Source organism: Schistocerca cancellata, chromosome 2 (assembly GCF_023864275.1).
Source record: "Schistocerca cancellata isolate TAMUIC-IGC-003103 chromosome 2, iqSchCanc2.1, whole genome shotgun sequence".
Lineage (NCBI taxonomy): Eukaryota > Metazoa > Arthropoda > Insecta > Orthoptera > Acrididae > Schistocerca > Schistocerca cancellata.
This window is the reverse complement of record NC_064627.1, coordinates 725253129-725277250: the sequence shown is the minus strand read 5'-3', so window position 1 is coordinate 725277250 and position 24122 is coordinate 725253129. Positions and strand designations below refer to the sequence as shown.

The 24122-nt window shown below is 43.8% G+C and overlaps 1 protein-coding gene across 1 annotated transcript in view; it reads left to right on the top strand.

The window, feature by feature from the left end:
- The window catches only part of LOC126162522 (asialoglycoprotein receptor 1-like), a 44908-nt gene that overhangs the window by 4436 nt on the left and 16350 nt on the right, over window positions 1-24122 (top strand). The window contains exons 2-4 of the mRNA XM_049919092.1: window positions 2009-2183; window positions 12709-13054; window positions 23029-23292. Coding sequence (XP_049775049.1) covers window positions 2055-2183; window positions 12709-13054; window positions 23029-23292 — 739 coding nt within the window. The 5' untranslated portion in view covers window positions 2009-2054. The remainder of the gene's footprint in view (window positions 1-2008; window positions 2184-12708; window positions 13055-23028; window positions 23293-24122) is intronic.

Here is a 24122-nt window from a genome sequence, read left to right as displayed (position 1 = left end):
TTTCTTATTACAGCTCATACTCAAGTAAAAATGCGGCATCAGTTAGTGGTCATTCAAAATACTCGTTCTACATCAAGCGACTAACTCATATACAAAAACGTGTACCCAAATGAAGTAATAGTGTAAGTATTAGAGAATATACGCTCCAATAAAAACAAAAGTAACTCATTGGTCCCCCTCTGATTCTTATGCAAGCAGTTATTGGGCTCGCCACTTTTTGATAGTGTTGTTAGACGTCTTGTTGAGGGACACCGTGCCAAATTCTGTCCAATCGGTGTGTTAGATCATCAAAACCCCTAGCTGGTTTCAGGGTCATCCCCATAATGCTTCAAAACCTGTCAGTCGGGGAGAGATGCGGCCTTGCTTGTCAAAGTAGGGTTTGGCAAGTACGAAGACAAGCAGTAGTAACACTCGCCGTACCCAGAGGATATTATCTTGCTGAAATGTAAGCCCGGGATGTCTTGTCACGAAGGGCAACAGAAATGTCAGTAGAAAGACAACCGAGGGAGTCTTCCTGTGAAATTAAATGGCATCCCAGACCATCACTGTTGATTGTCGGGCGGTGTGGCGGATGACAGGCAAGTTGGTGTTCAACCGGTGTCCGGGGCATTTCCGAACACGTCTTCGCTAGTTGTCGGGGCTGACTTCGAACCGGGGCTCTTTGCTGAAGACATTTCTACTCCAGTCAGTAAAATTTCAGGCCGAAGACGTGTCTGGAGACGTAACGGACAGTGGTGGGGTACTAATCTCACAGTCGTCCGCTATTATGTCCAACAGCCAGGAGTGGTGGTCTGGGATGCCATTTCTTTCCACAGCAGTACACCTTTGGTTGTCATCCGCGGCACCATCAGAGGGGTACTTCAACAGGCTTTCTACGCCCCGTTTCGTTGCCAGTCTTGTCAAACTATATTCCAGGAAGATAATGCCTGCCTGCACAAGGCAAGTGACTAAAGTGCTTGTCTTCGTGCTTGGCAAACCTACCCTGGCCAGCTGGGTCACCAAACCTCTCTCCAGCTGAGAATGTGTGATGTATTTTTTGACAGGACTCTCCAACAAGCGCAGCATGAAAACGATCTAATGTGACAGTTAGGTATAATTTCTCATGATATACGTCAGGATGATATGGAACAACTGTATCAAACAATGCCAAACCGAATAACTGCTTGGATAAGACGCAGACGTGGACCAGCACGTTATTGACTTACTCGATTTGTGTCGCTCTTTCTCCTGAATAAATGGTCTAATTTTTATGCGACGGTAATCATTTGTTTGTCTATACATGTACTTCGTATGTACCGATATCTGTCCCATTAAGATACCACAGGTTGAAAAATAGTTCCGTGCGGCTGGTCACGGACGGGGGTTCGAGGCCTCCCTGGGGCATGGGTGTATGTGTGTTTGTCCTTAGGATAATTTAGGTTAAGTAGTGTGTAAGCTTAGGGACTGATGACCTTAGCAGTTAAGTCCCATAATATTTCACACACATTTGAATATTTTTTTGAAAAATGGTTCAATTGGCTCTGAGCACTACGGGACTCCATATCTGAGGTCATCAGTCCCCTAGAACTTAGAACTACTTAAACCTAACTAACCTATGGACATCACACACATCCATGCCCGAGGCAGGATTCGAACCTGCGACGTAGCGGTCGCGCGGCTCCAGACTGAAGCGCCTAGAACCGCTCGGCCACACCAGCCGGCCCAGAGGTTGAAAATACACCTAGAGTTGTAAGGGTCTTTTATTTAGAATACGACCAGTTTCGGGCTCTTATACGCCCATCTTCAGGTGTTACTAGTTTGTTCTGTGTCCCCGAGCGCTGCGGTGGACTAGTACAGGACGTTGTATATTGGGACTCCTATATCATTACTTTCTTAATGATCAGATTTGAAGTAAACACTGCACATGTTCCATGCCTTTGAGTGTTACGTACGACTAGAGTTTAGTGATTAGTTTAGTTTGTTTTTTAACAAACTGTGGAAACCTTAAGTAACCGTAACGCATTCCCAGTTTCAGTGCCACGGCAGTGAGCCAAGTGCCGTCGAGATTTCGAGCCATGTGTTTCGCCGGCCAGCTGCTGGCAGCGCTGCTGTTGGCGTGCAGCGCGTTCTCTCCAGCCGAGAGCTCCTGTGCCGGCCTTGAGAGCTCCTCGTTTTGCGGCGGCGATGTTTCCGCGGCCTTGAAGGTAACGCACGCCATGTAACATGCTTTAAGCTACCGTAACAATCTTGACAACTCTTGGGACACTGAAATAGTAGGCTTTATGTGCTTCGTATCCTGCTAAAGTAGCACTGTGGATATTACTTCGTTTAGACAAAGTGTCATTACCGTAACAAAAAGGAATTAGAATAGTGAGTGAGTTGTACACAATTACGCACTTAATGAGTTTGTTTAAGTTCTTGGAAATGGTAACCAAAGATAATCAGCAGATATTCATCATTTGGATTTGCAGCTCCTTGTATTGACCGTGTATCCAGCTAAAGTTGTAGGATTTCTCAGTACTGAGAAAAAACGGTATTTTGCAGAACTGGCGGATCTCAGATCCTACAATAATCAGCAGAAACAACAACGAAAACGCCGCCTCAAGACGCTCTTGCTTGTTAATATTATAACCTGTATGGCGGCTGCTAGTCTTATGGCAATTTACAATACTGGAAATCATACGAGGCAAGTGTTCTGCAACAGTAGTAGTACGTTGTCTGATGTATTCATACGTCGTTTTTATTATCAAAACAGTAGATACATATAAGACAAACAGTCACGATAGAACTACATAGTTTCTTTCAAAACTCGAGTAACGAAATAAAGCGACTGCATTTCCAGGGTGGAAACCGGTATTTAGGCACTCACTGTCCTGTTGTGTTGTGACATTGTTAGTACTTTGTTCAACCCCTATTCTACCTAAGCACCTCAAAAATTTTTTTCGGCATTTTAAACCTCCCCTTAGAAAAATTTATGAATTACTGTGCTGATAAACCTCTTAAATTATCTGATTTTCAAACAGATGAGCAGAACTGAACGTACTCAGACATTTCGGTCTTTACCTATTCTGATCAACACTAAACTGACACACAATATTTTTAGCGCAACGCAATCCCTACAAAAACACGGCCCTGACTAACAGTAACCTATACCTTTCACAAATCACTTACCTCACAAAAATCTTCATTACTCGAACTACTGCAATACAGCGAGCGCCACTACTGCCAGCTAAATAAAAGATTCAAACTACTGAAGACACTAACTACTGATAGGCATAGTTAGCAAATGAACGATTTTGATAGAGAACAAACAATGTATTTACCTTAATAGTGTTCAAAAGTCATAATATATATATATCAGTTCATGACATCCAGTCTCACAAATTGCTGTCTCTGATGGACACACGTCCAGATCAACCGCTCTCAAAACTCCGCCATTTCTCTCCCCACATCCACTACTGCTGGCGGCTCAGCTCCAACTGCTCAACGCTACGCGCTGTTCAGAGCGCTACGTGTGTTACCAATATAAAAACCTAAAGAGCCTACTTACACATTGATTTTGTTCGGGTTTGGAGCTCTTGTAGTGACATTCTCACCCACGCTTTTCGTATTGCTCTTTTCAGCTCACATACGCTCTCAAATGGCCTCCCATTTCGATAAACACGCCTTCCAAGTGTTCCCCAAAGGTTTTCCATGGGGCTTAAATTCGGGCTTCGTGCAAGTCAGGGAAAGACATCGATACCTTTCTCTTCAAACCACTTTTCCGTTTTAGCAAAAACATACACATATTTTCAAACATTACACTTTCGTCCCCTGTTTCCTCTAATAAATTCTGTCTCTAACATCGCAGTGTACATGTTAAAGTTCGTTTTATCGTTCAGCTAGGCAATGCGAGAGTTACATTTAGCACAAAAGGCTGCCCAAATCATAACATTTCCACCACCAAAATTTCTGGTTTCTTATGTGCTGCTGTGTTCTCGAACCACGTCAGTCATATTGAAATTATACTTTTTCTCTTCACTGATGATCACTTTATCTCATTCTGCAGACCATGAAATATGGTTTTCAGTAAATTCGAATCTAGCCTGTTTATATTCAAGTGTTTCTAGAGGCTTCTGCAGTTGTTTCTTGAATGCAAGATATTTGTAATTTGACAATTTTGTCGTACACGTCTGGCAGTTACTAACAACTGTGACTCACCAACAAACTGAGAAAAAATGGTTCAAATGGCTCTGAGCGCTATGGGACTTAACCTGAGGTCATTAGTCCCCTAGAACTTAGAACTACTTAAACCTAACTAACCTAAAGACCACACACGTCCATGCCCGCGGCAGGATTCGAACCTGCCACCGTAGCGCTACCGCGGTTCCGGTCTATCGCCTAGAACCACTCGGCCACATAGGCCGGCCAAACTGAGAACAATAACGGTTTGTGGCTCTTGTTTTGCCCAAAATTAACCGTTTCAATTCCTCAGATAATTTTCTACTTCGACGATATTTTCCGTTGTGCCCATACCGCCTGTCCAATCTAAAGAAATTATCAATAACTGCACATCAATCGTTCAAGTTCTTGGCGATTAGAGGGTCCAGTTTACATGCGTGTACCGATTTTTGCTTTCTCGTCACGTGCTAACTGTTTTCCGCGTAGCACTGTCACAGTCGTGGTTTACATACATAAGAAGCCATGTCACCAAAGGCTTCTGTTTCCTGTCTGCAGTAAAGGGACGTACACACACATTAACACCACACAGAGCGACTATCCTTATGCCGAGTTCCACTCTCTATCACCTGGATCGATGATTTCTTATTATATACTCTACAACTGACATCAAATGTGATACCACAGGATTGTCATCGTCTGTATACGGGATCTCATACTACGGCATATACACTCCTGGAAATGGAAAAAATAACACATTGACACCGCTGTGTCAGACCCACCATACTTGCTCCGGACACTGCGAGAGGGCTGTACAAGCAATGATCACACGCACGGCACAGTGGACACACCAGGAACCGCGGTGTTGGCCGTCGAATGGCGCTAGCTGCGCAGCATTTGTGCAACGCCACCGTCAGTGTCAGCCAGTTTGCCGTGGCATACGGAGCTCCATCGCAGTCTTTAACACTGGTAGCATGCCGCGACAGCGTGGACGTGAACCGTATGTGCAGTTGACGGACTTTGAGCGAGGGCGTATAGTGGGCATGCGGGAGGCCGGGTGGACGTACCGCCGAATTGCTCAACACGTGGGGCGTGAGGTCTCCACAGTACATCGATGTTGTCGCCAGTGGTCGGCGGAAGGTGCACGTGCCCGTCGACCTGGGACCGGACCGCAGCGACGCACGGATGCACGCCAAGACCGTAGGATCCTACGCAGTGCCGTAGGGGACCGCACCGCCACTTCCCAGCAAATTAGGGACACTGTTGCTCCTGGGGTATCGGCGAGGACCATTCGCAACCGTCTCCATGAAGCTGGGCTACGGTCCCGCACACCGTTAGGCCGTCTTCCGCTCACGCCCCAACATCGTGCAGCCCGCCTCCAGTGATGTCGCGACAGGCGTGAATGGAAGGACGAATGGAGACGTGTCGTCTTCATTGATGAGAGTCGCTTCTGCCTTGGTGCCAATGATGGTCGTATGCGTGTTTGGCGCCGTGCAGGTGAGCGCCACAATCAGGACTGCATACGACCGAGGCACACAGGGCCAACACCCGGCATCATGGTGTGGGGAGCGATCTCCTACACTGGCCGTACACCACTGGTGATCGTCGAGGGGACACTGAATAGTGCACGGTACATCCAAACCGTCATCGAACCCATCGTTCTACCATTCCTAGACCGGCAAGGGAACTTGCTGTTCCAACAGGACAATGCACGTCCGCATGTATCCCGTGCCACCCAGCGTGCTCTAGAAGGTGTAAGTCAACTACCCTGGCCAGCAAGATCTCCGGATCTGTCCCCCATTGAGCATGTTTGGGACTGGATGAAGCGTCGTCTCACGCGGTCTGCACGTCCAGCACGAACGCTGGTCCAACTGAGGCGCCAGGTGGAAATGGCATGGCAAGCCGTTCCACAGGACTACATCCAGCATCTCTACGATCGTCTCCATGGGAGAATAGCAGCCTGCATTGCTGCGAAAGGTGGATATACACTGTACTAGTGCCGACATTGTGCATGCTCTGTTGCCTGTGTCTATGTGCCTGTGGTTCTGTCAGTGTGATCATGTGATGTATCTGACCCCAGGAATGTGTCAATAAAGTTTCCCCTTCCTGGGACAATGAATTCACGGTGTTCTTATTTCAATTTCCAGGAGTGTACATTCCACACAACTATTCCAACCGACCACGTTAATTTTCCTACACATATCCATGCCTTTATACTGATTTCCACGACGGTGTTTTACTATAACTCACTCTTCTCCGCCACCAAAGCCCAGTGACCAACGCGTCTGATTTTCATGCGGAGGGCTCGGGTTCATTTTCCGGTACTGCCTGTGATTGTTCCTAGGTGGGAGGACTGGTGCGGGGTGCAGTCCGCCTCGTGGCGCCAATTCTAGTTGAAAGAGAAGTAGCGGCACTAAGGTATGAAAAGTCAACAAAAGGCGGGAGGGATCACATGCCCCTCTATACCGCAACCAAATGGCAGAGGATGACACGGCGGCCGGTCGACAATATGTCGCTTACTTTCGTCTTTATACAGGGTTGTCCACTGAGCGTGAGCGGGCAAAATATCTCACGAAATAAGCGTCAAACGAATAAACTACAAAGAACGAAACTTGTCTAGCTTGAAGGGGGAAACCAGATGGCGCTATGGTTGGCCCCCCTAGATGGCGCTGCCATAGGTCAAACGGATATCAACTGCGTTTTTTAAAAATAGGAACCCCCATTTTTTATTACATATTCGTGTAGTACGTCAAGATATATGAATGTTTTAGTTGGACCACTTTTTTCGCTTTGTGGTAGATGGCGCTGTAATAGCCACGAACGTATGGCTCACAATTTTAGACGAACAGTTGGTAAAAGGTAGGTTTCTTTAAATTAAAATACTGAACGTAGGTAAGTTTCAACATTTTATTTCGGTTGGTCCAATGTGATACATGCACCTTTGTGAACTTATCATTTCTGAGAACGCATGAAGTTACAGCACATTAATGCAATAAATGCTCAAAATGATTTCCGGCAACCTCAATGCATTTGGCAATGCGCGTAACGACATTCCTCTCAACAGCAAGTAGTTCGCCTTCCGTAATTTTCGCACATGTACTGACAATGTGATGACGCATGTTTCCAAGCGTTGTCGGTGGATCACGATAGCAAATATCCTTCAACTTTCCCCACAGAAAGATATCCGGTTACGTCAAATCCGGTGAACGTGCGGGCCATGGTAAGGTGCTTCGACGACCAATCCACCTGTCATGAAATATGCTATTCAATACCGCTTCAACCGCACGCGAGCTATGTGCCGGACATGCATCATGTTGGAACTACATCGCCATTCTGTCATGCAGTGAAACATCTTGTGGTTACATCGGTAGAACAGTACGTAGTAAATCAGCATACATTGCACCATTTAGATTGCCATCGATAAAATAGGGGCCAATTATCCTTCCTCTCATAATGACCCACCGTACATTAACACGCCAAGGGCGCTGATTTTCCACTTGTCGCAGCCATCGTGGATTTTCCGTTGACCAATAGTGCATATTATGCCGGTTTACGTTACCACTGTTGGTGAAAGACGCTTCGTCGCTAAATAGAACGCGTGCAAAAAATCTGTCATCGTCCCGTAATTTCTCTTGTGCCCAGTGGCAGAACTGTACACGACGTTCAAAGTCATCGCCATGCATATAAATATAAACATGGTACGGGTGCAATCGATGTTGTTGTAGCATTCTCAACACCGACTTTTTTGAGATTCCCGATTCTCGCGCAATTTGTCTGCTACTGATGTGCGGATTAGCCGCGACAGCAGCTAAAACACCGACTTGGGAATCAGCATTTGTTGCAGGTCGTGGTTGACGTTTCACATGTGGCTGAACACTTCCTGTTTCCTCAAATAACGTAACTATCTGGCGAACGGTCCGGACACTTGGATGATATCGTCCAGGATACCGAGCAGCAAACATAGCGCACGCCCATTGGGCGTTTAATCACAATAGCCATACATCAACACGATATCGACCTTTTCCACAATTGGTAAACGGTCCGTTTTAACACGGGTAATCCGGCCGGGGTGGCCAAGCGGTTAAAGGCGCTACAGTTTGGAACCGCGTGATCGCTACGGTAGCAGGTCCGAATCCTGCCTCGGGCATGGATGTGTGTGATGTCCTTAGGTTAGTGTGGTTTAAGTAGTTCTAAGTTCTAGGGGACTGATGACCTTAGAAGTTAAGTCCCATAGTGCTCAGAGCCATAACACGGGTATGTATCACTAAGCAAATACCGTCCGCACTGGAAGAATGTTACGTGATACCACGTACTTGTAAGTTTGTGGCTATTACAGCGCCATCTGTCACAAAGCGAAAACAGTGGTCCAACAAAAACATTAATATTTCTTTACTTACTACACTAATACGTAATAAAAATGGGGGTTCCTATTTTTAAAAAAACGCAGTTGATAGCCGTTTGACCTATGGCAGCGCCATCTAGCGGGCCAACCATAGCGCCATTTGGTTTCCCCCTTCAAGCTGGACGAGTTTCGTTCTTTGTAGTTTTTTCGTTTGACGCTTATTTCGTGAGATATTTGGCCCGGTCACTATCAATGGGCCACCCTGTATACTGGTGTGCCAAACATATGGAAGTAAGTAACTTTCGCATGATGTTACTGCAAGGGGCATAGCTTTACGAAACTTGGACCACAAACAGAAAGAACTGGTGCTTAGTGCACAAGGCAACTGAAAGAAATACAAAGTGTGACGAACAGAAATGACTTATTCAAATATAATACACTGAACTCATCACGATGTATGTTGGTCCCCTGAACGTTAAAAAAAGGCGTGACATTCTTCGTAATAATTGTGATAAACACATATGGCAACGCACGGTCGGCAACGTGTTGCCACACTGGTCACAATGTTGGTAAGTAGTTTTTGTGACAGGACGTTCAATTCTTCGACCAGAACGGAGCTCTTGGAACGAGTCGATACTCGGCAAATGGACTAACCTGTCCATTTCCTCCACTTAAATGCCACTGCGCACATGTGGAAAGCGTTGGGTGGACGGTTAAATGCCACTGAACATATGTGGAAAGCGTTGGGTGGACGTATTACAACACCTCCGCATGCACAAACGACTATCCACTAGCTGTCGACAGGGTTGGTTGAGGAGTGGTAGGCCCCACCACAAGAGCTCCTTACCAAAAATGTTCAAATCTGTGTAAAATCTTATGGGACTTAACTGCTAAGGTCAACAGTCCCTAAATTTACACGCTGCTTTACCTAAATTATCCTATGGACAAACACACATACCCATGCCCGAGGGAGGACTCGAAACTCCGCCGGGCCAGCCGCGCAGTCCACGACTGCAACTCCCAAGACCGCTCGGCTAATCCCGTGCGGCCAACTCCTTACCAACCTTATCGTTTGCACGGGAGCGCGTTGCAGAGGATAGACTGCCGTCCGTGGTGATCACACACCCTATTAAGAACCTTCTCCTGCATTTTTTAATATCCAAGGGACCACTATAAATCGCGGTGACTTCAGTGTACTTATTCTCATTGAATGAATAGTTTCTGTGTGTCTCATTGCGTTTTACTTTCAATTTTCTTCTGCGCTATACTGTGCTGCTTAAATTGTTTCAGAGGAAAGTCATTCAGTTATCTAACGTTGTTCTGTGAGCTTTAATTATATCTTTATGCAGCCAACCGAAAACGAAATTACCACTATGCCAGACAAGGCGCCCGGTCACAGATAACTACGCTGCTCGTGCGAAGCTAGGGTGGACTGCTGGTACAAAATTATTCAGTCTGTTGCTAGTACCATGACGTGTTTTTTCACAGGATTATACAAAACAATAACGTTTCAATTTTAATACCAGAATGTAGACATTTACATTTTTCATCAACTAAACTCTTTCTAACTAAACAGATTTTGTTTTAGACGAAGTACTATGCACTGGATCTCAAACGTTCTCTTTATCTGAATTCTGTTATAAATACGTAGAACGTTATGCAGATTAATGACTCAGCTGAAGCGGCTCCTGTAGGTGAAAAATGTAGCTATTCCTTCATATAATACATTGAGGGTACAAAACATTTTATAATCCGGGCAACCAGAGCTGTAGAAATACATCTTGTCAATTGAAGAACCGCAACAGCTATTAAATTATTCTTTATAAAGGATCATGTAACAGCTGTTGCGGTTCTTCCTTTACTAAGATATTCAGGATGACTTCATTCGCTACACAAAAACACGCCAAGCACTAGTCCACTCTCCCATGGCTTAACTTCTTAGAATACAATGTTATGTTATCATTGGCCGCGCAATAGTAGCCAAGCCGTTGCCATCTTGTATTTTGCGAAAATCCAGATAATTCTGAAACGAATTGAAAATATATTCGCCATTTCCTACGCAACTCAGTATTAACGGAGCGAATGGTACTTTTTTGTAGATCGTAACAGAAAAGTTGGAAGAATTGTACAACTTACTTATTCATACATGTAATGAACACGACATTAACAATAAATTCTGGCATCTGCTTGGTGTAAAGAAAATATAATTGGCTGTAAAAAGCACGTGAATTTCATTACCAAACCACCAGAACCAAGGGAATCGTAAGTTGGGAAACACTGTACTTCTTCCGGGCTTACTTGACAGCGCTACCTGGCAAATGTCGTATAGAGAACGCGGCAAATTCTCCTTACATGTATCCGCCGCATATTGTCAACACGGACCAGAATGTTTCACACGTGGCTGGCTGTTGCGATCACACGTGGTCGTTGATACTACAAAAAACGTTCGATATTAACAGGAAGCACCATTCTGATAAATATCTGCAGTTTATCGGGACAGTGTTTCCTTTTAATATTATTGTCATATACTGCCAAGCACCGTCAGAGAATTCAGTCAATAATAAACCGACGGCTAAACGGAGTAGTGTAAGAGGAAACATCGTGTGATAGGTTATTTGTATTTCCAACAAGCGATTTTCCCGTGCATATCGAAATGTCATATCGGACGGCGCTCTATTTTTCCCATTAATAGTATTTTATACACTGAAGCGCTAAAGAAACTAACATGCGTATTCAAAAGCAGAAATACGTAAACAGGCAGAATATAGCGCTACGGTCGGCAACGCCTATATGACTAGTTTCTGGCGCAGTTGTTAGATCGTTTACTGCTGCTACAATGGCAGATTATCAAGATTTAAATGAGTTTGAACGTGGTGTTATAATCGGCGCACGAGCGATGGGAGACATAATCTCCGTCGTAGCGATATAGTGGGGATTTTCCCGTACGACCATTTATGAGTGTTACGTGAATATCAGGAATCCGGTAAAACATCAAATCTCCGACATCGATGCGGCCGGAAAAAGATCCTGCAAGAACGGAACCAACGATGACTGAAGAGAATCGTTCAACGTGACAAAAGTTCAACGTTTCCGCAAAATGTCAATGTCAATGTTTTTGGGAAAGGAGACCAGTACGCGAGGTCATCGGTCTCATCGGATTAGGGAAGGACGGGGAAGGAAGTCGGCCGTGCCCTTTGAAAGGAACCATCCCGGCATTTGCCTGGAGCGATTTAGGGAAATCACGGAAAACCTAAATCAGGATGGCCGGACTCGGGATTGATCCGTCGTCCTCCCGAGTGCGAGTCCAGTGTCTAACCACTGCGCCACCTCGGTCGGTTTTCCGCAAAATGCTGCAAATTTCGGTACTGGGCCATCAACAAGTGGCAGCGTGCGAACCATTCAACAAAACATCATCGATTTGAGCTTTCGGAGCTGGTGTACCTTTGATGAGTGCACGACACGAAGCTGTACGCCTCGTCTGGGCCCGTCAATACCGTAGTTGGACTTTTCATGACTGGTGACATGTTACCTGGTCGGACGAGTCTCGTTTCGAATTATTTCGAGTGGATGGACGTGTATGCGTATGCACACAACCTCACGAATCCATGCACTCTCCATGTCAGCAGGGGAATTTTTTTACCTTGTGGACGCTCTGAAGTGGTATGGGGCGTGTGTACTTGGAGTGATATGAGACCCCTGATACGTCTAAATACGACTCTGACAGGTCACACGTACGTAAGCATCCTGCCTGATCACCTACATCCATTCATGTACATTGTGCATTCCGACGAACTTGGGCAATTCCAGCAGGACAATGCGACACCGCACACGTCCGTAATTGCTAGAGAGTGGCTCTAGGATCACTTTTCTGAGTTTAAACACTTCCGCTGGACACCAAACTCCACAGACATGAATATTATTGAGCATATCTGGGATGCCTTGCAACGTGCTGCTCAGAAGATATCTCCACCCCTCTTACTCTTACGGATTTATGGACAGCCTCTCCATCACTATGACAGAGATTAGTCGAGTAGCGGCCACGTCATGTTGCGGCACTCCTGCGTGCTCACGGAAGGGGGGGGGGGGTGGCACAAGATGTTAGGCAGGTGTACCAGTGTTTCTTTGGCTCTTCAGTGTAGATATGAGGCTAATTTGTCAATTTACTGCATGATTAACGAAGCAGCCTTCACGAAACGAGTTAACACGTTTAAGAGTTCCTTCGGTTTCAGCTGACACTGACAGACGATCCAGTGGTACCGGTACCAATTCGCAAGAGGTTGGCGCCGACGCCTGCTACAACTACTGCAGCGACATTGGCAACGAGGCTACCACTGACTACTGAGTCATCAACATCTCCGGTGAACACGGAAGATCCCGCGGAAATGCTGTACACATTCAATTACGAAGATTACGGCAGCTACGAATTCACACATCTGGGGCCAAGATTTGACGAGGCAGAGAAGACAGCAGAAGAGAAGGAAAGAGAGAGAGTGGAAAAAGAACGCAAAGAGTACGAGGCAAAGTACTGCGCCGACCAAGCTGGCGACATCGAAGTCACCAATCTGCAGGACACTGGTAAGGTTACAGTTTTCATATTCTGCTCGTATTACGGCATCCTGTGTTTTCTTGTAGCTTGCTCAAGACTCGTCGGTTCCTGACGTTTCACAAAGTAACATGTAAGACATTGAGGATCCAGAAATAATAGGAAGATCGTTGCATGCACAATGGATAGTCGTAAAATTTTAGATACTAATTCGAAATTATTAATTTATACCATGAAACTTAGTCTCGCTCTGTTTTTTGTCCTTAGATGTGACACATTTGTGACAACAATGGATTAGCTTGCGGAGATTTTGGTTGCAGAATTTTGAAGAAAAAAATGGTTCAAACGGCTCTGAGCACTATGGGACTTAACTTCGGAGGTCATCAGTCCCCTAGAACTTAGAACTACTTAAACCCAACTAACCTAACGACATCACACTCATCCATGCACGAGGCAGGATTTGAACCTGCGACCGTAGCAGTCGCGCGCTTCCAGACTGTAGCGCCTAGAACCACTTCGCCACCCCGGCCGGCCAGAATTGTGCACTTCGCTTGCTCAGAAAACGTTCCAACTCGGTTTATACCAATCGCTGCTAATAAATATCATAACTTCATAAACGTAATCTACAGCAGTATGCAAATTAATTGAGATAAGCTCATACACTGATCAGTCAGAACATTATGACCACCGACCTAGAATCAATGTAAAACCGTCCAGGCGATAGCAGTGTGGTCTGGCGAGGACTGACTTCCACCTGCACTCCAGGATCTCTCTGCTGAGCAGAAGGAGGACGCCAATATATCTCAAATTATGCTTGCCTTAAATCGGTCAGAGGATGTGAATGGACCCTTTAAGGTAGTTAATGAATTACTTTTCAGAAAAACTTTGATCCGTTTGGAAAGAGATGGCCACCCCTGATTCCTAAACACATGCGCTCAGATGTTCTACAGAAATTTCATGACACACCTGAGGCCAGACATTTAGGATTTATCTTTATGTATATAATTCTACTGTACGTATGTATGTCACTGAACTCCTCCTAAACGGCTGGACCAATTTGAATGAATTTTTTTTGTATGTGTTTGGGTAGCGACCTGGATGGTTTAGATTCACAAATCTGCCCGGCAGATGGCGCTGCAGTCGGTATCTAGGTTATTAATCTATACTGCAACTAAACGGCTGGATCGATTTGAATGATCTTTTGTGAATGCATTCAAGTTGGGGCCTGGAAAATTAACATTCTTAAATCAGCACGGTAGGCGGCGTTGCATTTTTGTGTGCAGTATTGAACGTATTATATTCAGATATAAGTTACGTGCATAGGATTTCGTTTATTTATCGATATTTTCATTTGAGTGTATTATATTATGTGTGTTTCTTTATTTTGACATTTTAATTTCTTTGTACAGTGTCTTTGAATATTTCAGGTGTCGCAATTCAATGAATATTAAGTGTGTTATATTCACATAAATTACGTACATAAAACAATGGCACGTCTTCGTGGACGAGGAGGAAATATTGGTCGGTGGACTCGGAATTCACAATTAGTCCAGAACCGTCGGTTAAATAGATCGGTATAAGATCAATTGACGGACTGACGGACAATGAAAATTTAAGAAACCAGGCTGCAATCAGACATGCTAATGAAAGTCAAGGGCAACGCAACGAACGCATTCGAGCTAATGCATTGAGACAAAGACTGGCCGCACGCTGCCAGTACAACCATATCGAGCAGAAGGAAGCGCGAGAAATTGTGGGTATTTTAGAACCGTTTTTACAGAATCACAACCAGTTGGTCCAGTTCAATACCGTTTCAAACAGATTGCAAAACGACAACTATACGATCGTAATCACATCAGACAAAGTAACATCTGGGCAGCACGCAATAAAATGCACCGACCATTAATGAAGTTGCAGTTGTTATGGTTGGCGACGCATTGGAACGTCGAGATAAACGAATCCAACGCAGAGATAATACAGTGCGTGGCCTCGTGAACGAGCTATTTTAGCCGCAAAAAATATCGATGTTGACGCTATTAACTTCAAAATACAACAGTCATTGCCCGGCAATGAGATATGGCTCAAATCGATCGACACTGTTACCGATCCTGACGAACCAGTCAACTGTCCTGTTGAAATTTTGAATTCGCTGGATTTAACAGGAATGCCACCACATAACTTGCGATTAAAATTTGGCTCACCTATCATTTTGCTTCGGAATTGCACCTTAGCTATGCCACGATACAAGATTAGTCATAAAAAAATTATGGGCAATGTTCTTGAAGCTACAACTTTGAACGGCGAATTTGAAAGTGAAGTTGTTCTCCTGCCACGAATCCAAATGATCCCGTCAGACTCACCCATTCCATTCAGACATCTGCAATTTCCAATGCGCTTGGCATTTGCCGTGACTATTAATAAGTCACAAGGTCAAACAATGTCGATTTGTAGGTTGGATCTAAAAAATCAGGTCTTTTCACATGGCCAATTATATGTGGCGTGTTCTCGCGTTGGGAAACCATCAAGTTTATTGATTTATGGTCCTCAGGAGTTGACTAAAAATATTGTTCATCAACTCGCATTAAGATAAAATTAAACAGACATTATTGATTATAACGAATTGTTTTTAGAAAAATTGATGTTATTTAAAAATAAAGAATAATGAAATTATTGTATTATTTGTCTTTCATACTTCGTTTAATATCTTAATCGCTTGAAATGTCATGCAGGACAACGTCTGTCGGGTCCGCTAGTTAAGACATAAGATTTTTCTGGCCAGGTTTATTTAGGACTGTGGATGGTATGCAGTCATCATGAGATGAGTAAGTTGTACCGACAGTTTATCTCTGTCATAAGATTAGATTGAAAAACATTCACTCGATCCGTAATTAACGGCCATGGGGCACCGTGTTTTAATACTATGTCTTCTACAATGAATTTGGCTACCTCGAATGCTTCGGCTGTTTTCACGGCTTTTGTAATGGCATAGGGTGTCCGATAATCAGTGCAAACAATAATCCATCTATTGCCACTAACAGACGTTGGAAATCGTCCGAGGAGGTCAATCCCAACACGCTGGAAAGGCGTTTCGACTGGTGGAATTGGTATGAGTCTGTCAGGTGGTTTCTGAGAAAATGCCTTTCTCCTCTGACACTCACGACAGCGCGACACATAGTGAGGGACACTCCTAAATAAACCTTTCCAGAAAAATCTCTTGCGGATTCTATCGTATGTTTTAATAAATCCTAAATGTCCGGTCTCAGATGGGTCATGGAATTTCTGTATAACATCTAAGCGCATGTGTTTAGGAATCACTGGTGCTACCTCTTACCAAGCGGATCAAAGATTTTCTTGTAAAGTAATCCGTTAACCACCTTAAATTGTCCTTTCACATCCTCTGACCGATTTAAGGAAAGCATAATTTGAGATATCTTGGCGTCCTTCTCCCTCTCAGCCGAGAGATCCTGGAGTGCAGCGAGACAGTCACCTTCATAAAAGTCTTCAAGGTCTTGCACAGGGTTTCTTGTCTCACAGTCGGCTTCTTGGTGTTATCTTCCACTTTTGTACACTGTGGTAACGTCATACTCTTGAAGACGTAGTGCCCACCTGGCGTGTCGTCCTGTTGGATCCTTAAGACCTGTCAACCAACAAAGTGAATGATGGTCTGTAACATCTGTGAATGGCCTTCCATAGAGATACTGTCGAAATTTGCACGTGGCCCAGATTACAGCAAGACATGCTCTTTCTGTAGTTGAGTAGTTTCTCTCGGCTTTTTTGAGTGTCCTAGAAGCATAGGCTACATCCGAAATTTGCACCAGAACAGCACCGATCCCATACCCACTGGCATCTGTGTGTAGTTCTGTAGGTGCTCTCTCATCATACAGACGATGTACAGGGTGAGTCGTAAGAGCTTTTTGCATCACATCGAATGAATCTTGTTGAGCACCACCCCAGATAAATTTAGCATTGGCTTTTAACAACTCTTGGAGTGGCCTGGTTTTGATACAAAAGTCTTTGATAAAACGACGTTAATAAGAACATAATCTGAGGAAGCTCCTCACATCTCTAATACCTTTAGGAGTAGGTAATTCCATTATAGATCTCACCTTTTCTGGGTCTGGCCACTCACCTTCGTTTGACACAAGGTGTCCAAGTATTTTTATTTATTTTGCTCCAAAACGACACTTTCATGGACTAAGTTTCAGTCCGTCTTGTTGGAGACACTTAAGATCAGCCTTCAGTCTTTTTATATGTTCATTAAATGTCTCTGAGGACACTGTAATGTCATCTAAATAACAAAGGCACATTGTCCACGTCAGGTTACTTAGAAGATCATCCATTTAAAAGTTGCTGGTGCATTACACAAACCAAATGGCATTACCTTAAACTCATATAGGCCCTCAGAGGTGATGAATGCAGCTTTCTCACTATCAGCCTCACCTACATCGATTTGCCAGTATCCCAAGTACATGTCCATGGTAGACAGTCTAGTGTATCGTCAATTCGTGGAAGAGGGCAAACGTCCTTTCTAGTTACCTTATTCAGCTTCCTGTAATCAACACAAAGGCGCCAACTGCCACCCTTCTTCCTGATGAGCACCACTGGTGACGACCTTCTTCTGTTGTTCCTTAGTGAGATCTGGTGATAGTCGAGCTAGAAGAGTTTGTCTCGCCCAGAGACTCGGCATGGGAGGTTTCTATGACGCTCAGCTGTTCCGTAACTAACGGCTCAACGTTTGCCACGCACATGTGTCTTGGAAGGATCTGTAGTTCTCGGCGATAGTTAACTATCTACAGTTTACCGAATCCGTACTTAAACGAGGCAACAGAGGCTGCGATGACCAGGCTATTCTTCAGTGGTATGCTTCTCTTACATTCCACTACAAGATCCATGGGTTGATGAATGGCATGACACGTGACAGTTACCTTTCTAGTGCTGACTGCAGGAATGATCACTTCATTCAGCACACAGTCTCCACACACTCTGATGCGCATCTTCCTGTCCACAGTATCTCATCTCATCTAGCATAGTCTTCGAGCAACCACAATCTATAATTGACTAAAAAGCTTTCAAAAAGTCCCATCCGAGAATTACGTCATGACTACACTCTTGTAAGTCGATGAATTCTAAGGGCTGTGTGTGGACACTTATACCCACATGAATGACACATCTTCCTGTAGGTTTTACATATTTCCCATTAGCCATCTTCAGCAGAGATCCAAAAACGGCTGGCATGCTCCTAAATAAATAAATCTTGCACTTCGAGTGATTATAAATGTCTAACTTCCAATGAAGAGTAACATTTTAGTGTTCAAGGGTACAGAGTAAGGGTTGTCAGGAAAAGCGCTCATGATGACGTGAGAGCTTAGCACCTTGAACAGACTTTACCATCCCACAATATTCTTTTAGGGTTTGTTCTTTGCAAGTAGCCCTGAGGCACTAGTTCCAGTTGATGGCATGATGAATTAAGCCAAATACGTCGAAATCCTTAGGCACAGGATTGTGCCATTCCTACATACCGTTGCAGAGGGCGGAGGAAGGAACATTTCAACATGATCTGGCTCCTTATCACACTCCTAAATCAGTCAAGAAGTTCACGTAAGTAAACAACATTAATGTGCATCAGTGATCTGGTAACTAACCAGACATAAATCGCATGCAGAATTGGTACACAATTGTGAGGTGTCTTGGTAAAATGGTCTGTTCAACAAAAGAACGCATAGTATATATGTGGTAAAAGTATGGTCTCATGACAGAGTAGTACGAAAAATTTACCTAACTTGGTCGAACGTATGCCACAACATGTTCAAAAGCTTATTAAAGCTAAAGGACACATTATTTATTAATATTCATTAAGCTAGCAACTGCATTATACATATACTAATAAATGTGCACAGGTAAAGTTTAATCGTCTTCTCTCAGTTTATTTGCACATTGCTGTAGGTGTGAGCAGCAATCTTAGTGGCTTTCATTTAAAACCTTTACTTACATAAAACAAATATTATACAGTAATTTCGGGGCTGTAATGTCATTAGATCTCAGTTCTGGTGGCTACTATCCCTACGTCAACCAATCTCAGTGCATTGAGAGCATCTTTCGTGTCACCAACTCTCTGTGTGACGTCCAATTCAGGTCACTGCTAGCAGCTACTCGAAAAGTGCTACTCGCAACGTACAGGCGTGATCAGGCTTATGACTCCAAACATCAACTTTTCCGTGGTCGTCTTCGTCTGCTCTATACTACTTGTCTGCGTTGCTTCTATATTTGATTATTTTGAATTCGCACATGTGTTGCAAGTATTGCTACAACAAATGTTTGTGTTTCATTGTTGCATCTACGATGCTCTGGACTTAGGCCTGTCTGATTTCTGATTTCCCTTACGATCATTCTGGACACTGATTTCGTTTGGATCTATGAATATCGACAGAGCTTTTCTCAGTCACCTATGAGAAACGGTACTGAAACTCTCTGAAATACTTTCTGTTCCTCCTCTGAATTTGTGGTGCCATGTGCACTGTACTGTTATCGTGAAAGTAAATCTGCGAAGTTTGAAGTAGCATTATTTTATCCTGTTCGTTAATGAAGTATCTCAGAATTCCTGCCCTTGATAACGTATCCCTAAGGCCCGATTTAAACTCTGTCAAAATCCTTGTCGTTAAGTTCTGCACACAGTTCCCTATCCTGATATCATGTTGTTCTTTAACTTTAGAGTCCTTTTGTAATTGATATCAGTTCTTATTCCGTGTTTCTTTATACGTGTGATGGCAAGAATTAAGTAGTTGGAAAACAGGCGTGTGCCTTACTTTTGTAATATGGGAATATAATCACTTCTTTATATTCGTTGGATTTTTTTTACGTTTACAAAGTTTGGTAGTAAATACTTGAAAATTCCTAGACTGCTTTTTGTGTACTTTTAATTTTTGTAATGAGAGTACGTTGTGGCTTTCTGATTTTAGCGCATTTGGTGACGTGAAGTTCTTTTCTGTCTTTAGCAAGGGATTTATCTCTAATGCAGTTGCTTAACTAGCACAAACGCCACTTCCGTGGAACATGGAACCATTTCTCCAGTCTTACGATCATTGAATATAAAATGTAATCTCACTATCAGTCAAAATGGGAAATCTGTCTGTTCGTAGACGCATGTGGCTTTGTACCTATTTGATCAAAACTGGTATGTGCTTACATACGTACCAATAGATGTCATATTCCTTCTTAAATACATCTTTACATTCCCGTTTGTTTACTGTGAACTGGGCGAGTTACGTTAACCCGCTATCTGAACTATGAGCTTTTGTAGCACACTAAAGACATATTTGCGTCTATGGTAGACTGTGATACGTTTTTGAACAAGTCTTGAGGAGAGGAAGTGAATCACCCACAAAATATAAGTTGCCGTTTAAAACAGACGCACTGATGTTCATACCTTCGCGACGAACAAAGATACAAGAAAGGCTGCCATGCTGCTTAATGTTCCTCTTGTAGTTTAACAACATTTGTTTGATACATTATTTTGTTTCGGGCCAAAATGTTATTTGGGATGGTCATAGTACATGAAACACCTTGTATAATACACAGGATATCCCAGGACGAGCATTCAATATTGAGGTATATGACGGATCTCATTTGATGCAACAAAAACTTTATATGGCTATGTGGCATATTCCGAATAGTTTCCGAGGTGGAATACACTTAACGTACATTTAGTTTTGGGCGAGTGGCGCGGACCAATGTGTCTTACCCGCCCTATTTCTTCGACGCTTTATTCTAGCGAGATATTTTTGGAATGAGGTATCAATGAATAAATATGTCTCTAAGTCTTAGGCTTACAAACGAAACGTGAGTATGGGTGACGAACTGCTTGGTCACGTCATGAACGCTACTGCCCTTATTACGCAACATGCAAAAGCACTCAGACAAGGAACACAAAATGTTCTCCCAAGATTGTTCAAACGCATTATAGCCCAGAGTGGGATATTTTAACATATGTTGTAAAGTGTACAACAGTTGATATAACGTGTACATTAATACTTCAAGGTGAATATGTTAAAAAATATAATTTCTCAGTTGTTACTTTGTAAATTGCATGTAACTATTGAACATGTGCCCATGTCTAAACGGGACAATGCACTAAGGGATATAGAAAATAAATAACAATATAGATTAAATGCGTTCTGTTTCGAAAACGATTTGGAATAGGGCAAGTGATCACACGAAGCATTTTGCTTTGAATGCTCGTTGCTGTTATATCCCTGAATGTAAACCATTCCTCCCAAACCGTTCCTTATACTTCTATGACCGGAATCAAATCTCCTGGCTCATACGTGAGAGTATCTCTGCTAAATATTACCAGGTTGTACATCGTTTTGTCACAGAATTCAGCACGACGTACTATACTTGTTGTTGTAGTAGTTGTGGTGGTGGTCTTCTGGTTTGATGCAGCTCTCCATCCTGTTCTCTCCTGTGCAAGCATCTTCATCTCTGAATATCTACTGCAACTTACATCCTTCTGAAACTGCTTAATGAATCCATGTCTTGGTCTCCGTCTATGATTTTTACCCAAGCCCAACACATTTCCGTCCTGGTCTAAATTGGTGATCCCTTGATGTCTCAGAATGTACCTTGTCAACCGATTCCTTCTTCTAGTCACGTTGTGCCACAAGTATCTTTTCTTCCCAGTCCTATTCAGTGGTTCAAATGGCTCTGAGCACTATGAGACTCAACTTATGAGGTCATTAGTCCCCTAGAACTGAGAACTAGTTAAACCTAACTAACCTAAGGACATCACACACATCCATGCCCGAGGCAGGATTCGAACCTGCGACCGTAGTGGTCATGCGGTTCCAGACTGCAGCGCATAGAACCGCACGGCCACTTCGACCGGCTTCTGTTCAGTACCACCTCATTAGCTCCCTGAGCTACCCATATAATCTTAAGCATCCTTGCATCCTTCTTCAAAGTCACATTTCAAACACTTCTATTCTCTTCTTGTCTAAACTGTTTATCGTCCACGTTTCACTTCCATAGATGGCTACAATCGATACAAATACTCTCATAAAGGACTTCCTGACACTTAAATTTATATAGGATGCCAAAAAAATTTCTCTTCTTCGGGAACGCCTTTCTTGCTATTGACAGTCTACATTTTATATCCTCTCTACCTCGACAACTCATCTACTACTTTGAGTGTGTCGCTTTCTAATCGAATTCCATCAGCTGATTTAATTCGATTACATCCAATTACCCTTGTTCTGCTTTTGTTGATGTTCATCTTATCCACCAGTCCATTCTGTTCTACTGTTCTTCCAAGATCTTTGCTGTCTCTGTCAGAATTACGACGTCATCGACAAACCTCGAAGATATTATTTCTTCTCGCGGAATTTTAACTCTTTCTGCAAATTTTTCTTTCGTTGCCCTTACTGCTTGCTCGGTGTACAGCTTAGACAACATCAGGGAGATGCTACAACTCTCTCACTCCTTTCTCAACCACTGCTTCTCTTTCATACCCTTCAACTCTTATTACTGCCGTCTGGTTTCAGTACAAATCGTAAACAGCCTTTCACTTCCTGTATTTTGCTCCTGACACATTTAGAATTTGAAAGAGTGTATTTCAGTACACATTGTCAAAAGCGTTCTGCAAGTCTACAAATGCTATAAACGGAGAGTTGTCTTTCCTTTACCTATTTTCTAAGATAAATCGTAGGATCATTACTAGCTTCCATGTACCTACATTTCTCCGGAAACCAAAGTGATGTACCCCAAGGTCGACTTCTACGAGCTTTTCCTCTCTTCTGTAAACAATTCGTGTTAGTATTTTTCGGTAATATTCACACCTGCCAGCACCTGCTTTCTTTGACACTGGAATTATTATTTTACTTGTACCAGCTATACACTGCAGCCTGTGCTAGGATACTCCATTTAACACACTGTTGCGAAATGACTACAGGTGTAGGTTTTACTTATTGTTAGAATACCTTGTCGTCACCATCCGTTGTCCGCGGTGCCGCAGGTTTCCAGGTCCCTGCCAACTACGAGGTGTTCCCCGGAGTGGGCATCTATCGCTTCCACCGGGCGGCGCTGCCGTGGGAAGAGGCGCGGCGCAAGTGTGAGAAGGAGGGCGCCCACCTGCTGGTTCTCAACTCGGAGGAGGAGTGGGACGTCGTGAACAGTCTGATGCGGCGCTGCCCCGAGCTGCTCGATTCGCATTTCAACTACTACTCCTACATCGGCGTCCACGACATGCGCAAGGAGAACCACTTTGAGACTGTGCTCGGTAAGTGTAATCGCTGTCACTAGGTCTTTCCTTTCCTATAAGAATCCTTCCTCACTGCGCCCCTGTCACCTTCAACGACCTCAACAATCTGCACTGCACAACGCAATTACTGGATCACTTTCTCGAAACCGCGTTATTGGCTCCCATTACTACGTATAAGTCTGAAATTCGGCTCAAAAATGCCGACAGTCTTCCTCTGTAGCAGTGCAAAATGATGGTGTCCTGCAACATCACCCTAGGGCTTCGCTACGCTTCGAACAGCAAGAACGTCGACATACGCTGAAAAAAAATGCCAAGGCTGAGAAATTTATGTGAATGATGTCACGTTGACACCAACTTTTACCACAATTCTGCCCACCGCCACTGCCGACGTGTCACACAATGGGATAGTCGCCACACCCCCTCTTACCCACATTTGACCCTTGTTTTGACGCCTGTCATATGGAGGACAGGACGGCGACACGCGGCATTGAATCAGTGATTTTCTTTTCAGTGGCCGAAGAAAAAAATTCAGACACACCGCCTTTCATAATATACGTGAAAAGGCCTTAGGGAGTGGCGTGAACAGTGTCACTGAAATAACCCCCTTCCTTGGGGCGTTGATTTCCGCATATTCCGATTCCGCTGTCAGAAACGACAGTTCTCAGTGCGAGCAGCAACAGGACGTTCTTGAGAACTTTCGAAACTATTGACTTCTCCAGACATTTCAGCCCCTCTTTAGGGACGTTGCTCAGCTACTCCCTCCCCGCCCTCCCCTGAACATGCAGCGCGACCCGCAATTTTTATGTTGTTTACAGGTTGGAGCCTATAGCGTCAGTTTAGAATAATTT